This window comes from Clupea harengus, unplaced genomic scaffold (genome assembly GCF_900700415.2).
Source record: "Clupea harengus unplaced genomic scaffold, Ch_v2.0.2, whole genome shotgun sequence".
Classification (NCBI taxonomy): Eukaryota; Metazoa; Chordata; class Actinopteri; order Clupeiformes; family Clupeidae; genus Clupea; species Clupea harengus.
The window spans coordinates 20,001-27,092 of record NW_024880112.1 but is presented as its reverse complement, the minus strand read 5'-3'; the positions used below and the strand labels follow the sequence as shown (position 1 = coordinate 27,092).

Genomic DNA, 7,092 nt, shown 5'->3' with positions numbered 1-7,092 from the left:
CATAACCTAGAAGGATTTCACTCCATCTAAAGCACCTCCACAACCCCCTTTTTTAGTACTCACCATCGACATGAATTACACACTAGCAACAAGTGTTGTGCAATGATGACACACTTTGATGGCGATGCTATTCCCCTCTGACCTGTATTCCATTCTCAAGCGCGCCCGTCTGGCGTGTGTGTGCCAACTGAGGAGTGATATGATCCATCAGTATATTTCATCTGCAGACATCTGTGGGGCCGCCCATCCGGGTCTGCAGGTGGGCGCAGCACTGTGCTACGTGTGCAGGGAGCACACTCACCCCTCCAGAATGCACCGGTGCACCGCATTGATTCTGATCACAGTCCTTGGCTTCCGCCTGCGGGACCGGTCAGCGGGGGTGGGGTTGGGGTGGGGGGTGGGGGTCTGGGGGTGGGGGGTGGGTGGGTGTGCAAAGCTATTTTTGGGCCATATTTTTTTTCCGCGTGCGTGTTCTATGCATATGAAATGAGCTGACCCAGCTCAATCCCTTTGGTGAATTTTTTTTTTTAGAAAGGGGAGACATTTGGAGATTTATTCAACTTTGTGCTCAAGCTAGCTAATGTGTTTCACAGGCCAGTGCAGTGTCGGGACATATTGTTCTGGCTCTAAATGGTAATGGCTGCAGGGACCAAAGCGTTGGCTTTCTTCTTTAGCTGGCACGAAAAAAGAGAGGGGATATGCACCTCACGAGAGCCGAGCACAAGGCTGGAACTCAAGCATATAAACAGGCAATTAATCCTGGGCTAACTCTATTAAGCACTGAGCCGGCTTCACATAGCGTTCCAGTGTGTGTCCAGCCTTACGTCCGCTCATCAATGAGGCTTTACTCACACTTTCTTTTTTGACCCCCCCAAAAAAAACTTTCAAAGAATTTAAGTGAGATTTATCCTTTTTTTTTGTGTCCAAATCAGATTAAATTCCTGTGGGTTGAGCTGCAAGAGAGTGGGGTGCAGCAGTGCCCTTCATGACTGTTGTTATAAGAGGCGCAGTGTTTTTACACATAATTGGTTAATTGGTGTTCTTTGCCTTTTGGCAGGGTACCAATCAGATAACAGTCAGGTATGCGAGAGGTGATCCCTGACAGGTATGCGCTAGGCGATCCCTGGCCATCAGGTATGCGCCAGACAGGTAAGCATGCATGCAGGTAAGTAGAAAGACTACGTGTCTGGGGGAACACACACACACTCTCTCCGGCGTCACACTGATCCTATCAGCCGACAACCTCCGCGGGGGATACCTACAGGGCTATTTCTGGGACTTACCTTTCCTTTAATTTTATCATTCATCTCTGAACACTTATCAAATGCATTCCCCAGAATGAGTGCGTGGGGAGTGAGCGAGTGAGCGAGCGAGACAGAGAGGAAATGCACGTTTTATTTTCTTTCACAATGGAGCGTGTAGCCTCGATGTGTTTCACGGGGTGCGATTAGAGCTTAATCAGCCAGATCTCGGCGACCACAGGGCTGACCGCTACTGTTTTCTTGCTCATGGAGTTGGCAAGGGCTTTGAGGACATGCCGACTTTATACAGTGGCGCAGCCAGGCCCTGTGCTCTCAGGAGAGAGGGCTGTTTTTATGCCGGTGTTAAAGAGTAACTGAACACGCTTTTTCTTTTTTTTTTTTTGCAATGTGCAGTCAGGGTACAAAGGTATAGGAAGACACCTTGAACAGAAACTTTTTTTGACATCTATAGGCCTACTCATTTTCACAAACATGCTGAAGGTACCCCCTCATCAACAACATGGCTACGCACATCGGTGCATATACATATTCAGTGTGTAGCCCACTGTGCTGAATGTAAAGCCATGGTGCCAGTCATGATTGAAGTCAGTCTCTTAGTAACAGCACTATACAACAAAACAAGCTCAGAGCCCTCCTCACATTCCTCCCCACCCCTCACTGCCCCACACCCAAATTCCCTTCCTTTTCCTTGCCATCCTTTCTCCTCCACTAACGGCAGCCCATTTCATTTTCCCCCTCCTGCCCCTTTACGGCCCCCTTCCAATTCCAGACCACCTCCAAGCCCTTCGTGCTGCACCTAAACCCCTGCCCGTTACTGTGACAGCCCCTCCCTCAGGCTCTCTCTCTCTCTCTCTCTCTCTCTCTCTCTCTCTCTCTCTCTCTCTGGTCTTGGCTGGTCCTTGTATTCTGCTCACTCAGCTTAGAAGTAGACTGTCCACAGAAGAGTAAAAAAAAAAAAAAAAATCCTTTCTTTCTTTCCACCACTCCAGCAGCCTCTATCTGAGCAGGCATCGCCATGGCAGCATGACCCCAGAAACAGCCGCTATGCTCCAATGCACTCTAAAGACTGAGGGGGGGGGGGGGCGCTCTGTGTTGTTGCAACTAGAAGAGAGAGTGAGAGAGTGAGAGAGAAAAAGAGAGTGCGAGAAAGAGAGAGAGAGAGAAACTGAACAGTGTTGACAGAGACTTACAGCTTCCAAAGAAATATGTTTTGGATATGCGGTTAGGCAGTTACTGGTTTACCTTATCACCACACACTCCAATCGGGAACAAACATTCCAGGCCAAGCCCTTGATTGCAAACTGTGTGTGTGGGAGAGTGTGCAGGCAGGAGCCAGAGAGAAGTGAGACGGAGGGGGAGAAATGGAAATAACACATTGGTGATATAAAGGTGAAACATTCATTTTATTGGTTTGGTATTTTTTTTCAATACAGTGGTTATTTTAGCCTTACTGGCTTTCACAGAGAACACAGATAAACACAAACATAATACAACTAGACATAAAAGAATATAGCTTTTTGATACAACTCTGGCTCAGTCACTATGTAATATTAGAACAGAAGCAACTTTTCCGTACCTGATCAACACAGAAAAACAAACACGTTGGACATAACTACACCGAAAAACAACATCTAATACTTCTGAAATTCTGGGTGGTTTACAAAAGGAGATATTTACATTCAATCAGGACAATTACGCCAAGAAAACAAACCATAAATGTATACTGGACAACACCAAACAGAGGAAGAGAACACTGATTATTTTTTAAACTTGAGATAAAATATATTTTTATGTATTTATATATATATAATATACACATTACAAATTATAATGTTCCTTTATGTAGTTCAAGTGCTATAGAGAGTAATACACAGGTTGTCCCAGATAGGGGTCTGCCCTGAACTGAACTGCTCTGCTCTAAAGCGAATGATCTCAGGGCAAAGGTCAGAGGCTAAATGTCAATGGAGGGTCAGGCTTCTGTTCAGGGCTCTATTCAGTCACAGCTCCGCCTCAGAGATGCAGTAAAAGAGTGGTTAACGACACGACTAACAAAAGGACCCAGATGAGGTCCTCTAATGAACTAACTCTTCCTCGTTATTCAGTCCAAACAAAGACTGACACAAGAAAAGAAAAAAAATCAAGATCAAGCAAACAAATGAGAAAGGTACAGGTCTGAACCTGTGCTGTTTGTGTATCAGTGCCAGCGGCTACTTCTGGGGTCATTCAGTGACAATCTGGAAAGGGAGGGTGGGTGAAGAGGGAGAGCAGTCAAACAGCTGGGGTGATTGTAAATCAGGGCCAGTCCAATGCCGCCCTCCTCCCTGGCCTAAGGACCCATCGCACGAATCACAAGCGACTGTGTTGTTGACAGAGCCTCGAGCTCCAGTCCCAGGGGCTACCTCTGCAGGCGTACTGATCTCACTGATCACTGCCCGTGATGACCTATCTGCACATGCGCAACAGTCGGCGGTAAAGAGAAGTCGGGGCTGAGTAGACAGCCTCTCAGGTGAGAGAAATGAGGATTTTGAGAATCGCATTCTTTTAGGGCAAGAGAGGCTTCCAGTGACTGAGCCGGCCCTGGGTAAAAAACAATCAACATGGTACAACAACAGCTTCAAGCGGTTGGCAAGGAGTCTATCGTTAGCAGCTTCATCCACAAAACAATTTCTGTTTTTGCTTTCTTTCAGTGAAAATAGATTACTGTGTTCATATAAAATAATAACACACAAAAAAAAAAGATGTCTTATCACAGGGCGGACGGGTTGGTTTTTGCTCTACAGTTTTTCATTTACAGTTTACATTTCACTGAATGAACCCTTCTGTGTGTGTGCAAGTTTATTGTAGGCGTTCAACAAGTGTGAAGGACGTGGGCACTGCTTCTGGGTGAGTCAACGCTGTGCATTCTGAACATAGATATTTGATACAGTCTCTGTCCTCCATCCTTTCTCAAGGTATGCCTCCATCCTCTCAGGGTACCCTTCTTCTTCTTCTTCTTCTTCTTCTTCTTCTTCTTCTCTCCTCTTCACCTTAGCAACCCACTGAAACTACTTTTCTGCTTCTGATCAGTTCTGGGATGGGGAGCTGCTAGCAGACTGTCTGCTGGCTGGACAGGGGGCTCTCCAGCGACATGCTGGTGGGCGTCAGGTCGTTACGGCAATTCTTGAACATGGAGGAGATGTAGAAAGCCTGGGAATGAACAAACAGGCCGTGTTATATATACACACAGAGTAGAGACAGACAGACCGAGAGAAAGACATACACACAGACAGACAGATAGACAGCTGCACCTTGGACATGTAAACAGGAAGAGAGAGGTGCAAATATGCCTTGTGGAAAACAAACACCACGCAAAAACATGAGGGTAAACAGGCTCCTGAGCACAGATGCGTGCATGCACCCACACACACACACACACACACACACACACATACCACACACACACACGCACACACACACACACACACACACACACACACACACACACACATACACACACACACACACACACACACACACACACACTGAAAGTAAGAACACAGAGCCAGGTACAGCGTATAACACTTGGTCAGATAAATACACAGAGGATAAACGCAGACAAACAAACTCACACACGGCAGCACCAGATGGTGCTCGGACACAGACTCATAGGCGCGAATAAAAGGACACACTCATGATTCTCCCGTTTCATTAGGGAATATTTCTAAAGTTAATGCTAAAGTTAACAAAATGAATAGGGGGCTGACAATGATAAACACTATCTGTTCGCTTGTCTCTCTGTCCATATGGTCTAAAAGGGGGGGGGGGGGGGCTTTGCTTACCACCCAGTATGCGGTGAGCGCTCCCTGCAGGAAGCCGGTGACGACGTCGCTGGGGTGGTGGCGGTAGTCGGAGATGCGGCTCAGTCCCGTGTAGACGGCCAGCATGACCAGCAGGAACTGCACCAGGGGCCGAAGCAGCCGCGCCCCGCGCCATGAGAACCGGGCCTGCAGGTAGAACTGCCCAGAGAGAGGGGGGTGGGAGGGAGAGAGAGAGTTTGGTCATTCATTCATTTGGGTGGTTATGTGCCTTCACATGGTTCTTCCAGGCATCTGGTGTGTCATTTTTTACAGTATAACTATTTGCAAGACCAGATGTATATTACAATGCTCATGCTCATAGACATTTATCACAATACGCTCAACCAAAGTAGAATCTGGCCTATGATTTTATGAGATCAACTCTGTTTGAAATTACCATCTGTGCTAATGATAATGACTGAAACGCATCTTTAAAAAAAGTCCTCAGATGTGAAAGGCATTGAAAAGTTCTTAGTTAAGATTTGAACTTAGTATACTTAGTTATGAAATGTACAGTATATGACAAAGAGCTTTGAGCATAAGCTTTGTGGTACTCCACTAGTCAAACTCGCCTTTACAGACTTCAAAAGCTAAAGGAGGAAAAACACAGTTTGAAGCTGTGATTGCTGAAAGGTTTTGACTCTCCAAAAACAAATGATGAGCATTCCTAAAAGACTGTACTTGTTTGAGCGATTCCTGGGCACTGTACACCTGCAAAAATGTGCAGCGCAGTAAGAGGTCAGCAACTCGTCAAGATGAAATGGACAGATGCACATTCCTGGCTCCAGCTCTCCTTCCCTTCCTCTCTTAAAGCAGATGTCCCCTCTCCCACCCTCTGACATAAAACAGCTGTCTTTTTGTGAAGTGAGCTGCATGTTGCCGCAGGTCAGACAACCCTCCATACAGCTTGTCGTTACCTATAGTTTTTAGATGGATGTGTGTGGTGGGTTATACTGGTGAGACTGACTTATGTGGGAGAGAGTGGCCACAACACAGACAATAGTGCAGCTTTTCTGAGCCGTTTTCAAAAGGCCCCAAGTCACACTTGTCCCCCTCCCCACTATTCCTTTTCACCAGTGCGGCAGAGGCACTCTTAACAGTCCCTCTGGGCCTCGAGAAGTTAACAAACAGCAGATCCTTAACAGTGAACTCAAAAGTTTCCTGAGCGTTCACAGGGTGTGTATTACTGCTTGCGTCGAGTCCAAATAGCGATAAGAACTCTGCGCCAATATTTATCAAAGGCGGGATATGAATAATGCTGGATTTCTATCAGATGGCAACACCCTGTTCTGATGATCGGTGAGCGAGCGCTCTGACAGTTTCCCTCCGCTTCTCTCTCACAAAAGCTGAAAGAAGCCTGTCCATCTCTCAGCAGCGCCAAAGCCCCCCCCACCCACAGCTGAACAAGGACTCCTCTGTCCACAGCCCTCTTTTACTCTCTCGCCCCTCTCGCTCTCTCTCTCTCTCTCTCTCTCTCTCTTTCTCTCTCTCCATCTATTCATCTGCCCTCTGGAGAACTTTCCCTTTCTCTGTCCCCTTCCCTTTTTTTCATGTGAAGCAGAATGCCTTCTGGGAGTTTCTACTTTCTCAGAGGTTTCTTCTTTTGGAGTGTGTGTGAGAGTGTGTGTGTGTGTGTGTGTGTGTGTGTGTGTGTGGTGTTTTGTGTCTTTGTTTGCGCATGAAAGTGATTGAAAGAGTCACTGTATGTGTGTTTGTGTGTGTGTGTGTGTGTGTGTGTGTGTGTGTGGGTGAGGGACAGAGAGCGATAGAGAGAGAGCGAGAGAGAAAGAGAGAGAGAGAGAGACTGGTGTTTACACAAAGAGACAGAGAAAAGGAGAAAGAGGGACCAGGGAGATTAGGGATTGCCTCAAAACTCACCGCCAGGTAGAGCATGGTGTACATGGCAAAAGATGCATGGCCCGAGAAAAAAGACTTCCTGTGGGAAACAGAGAAGATTGACAGTTGGTATTTTCACTTCATAATTAACTAGTGCC

General features: G+C 46.7%; 1 protein-coding gene across 1 annotated transcript in view; it reads right to left on the bottom strand.

Annotated features, from left to right (window-relative positions):
* Window positions 1-2,646: 2,646 nt before the first annotated feature.
* Window positions 2,647-7,092, bottom strand: part of LOC122131294 (phospholipid phosphatase 3-like) — a 6,014-nt gene continuing 1,568 nt past the window's right edge. Inside the window, exons 3-5 of the mRNA XM_042706158.1 lie at window positions 6,977-7,034; window positions 5,081-5,257; window positions 2,647-4,448 (exon numbers count right to left, since the gene is read on the bottom strand). Of these exons, the coding sequence (XP_042562092.1) occupies window positions 4,347-4,448; window positions 5,081-5,257; window positions 6,977-7,034 (337 nt within the window). The 3' untranslated portion in view covers window positions 2,647-4,346. The remainder of the gene's footprint in view (window positions 4,449-5,080; window positions 5,258-6,976; window positions 7,035-7,092) is intronic.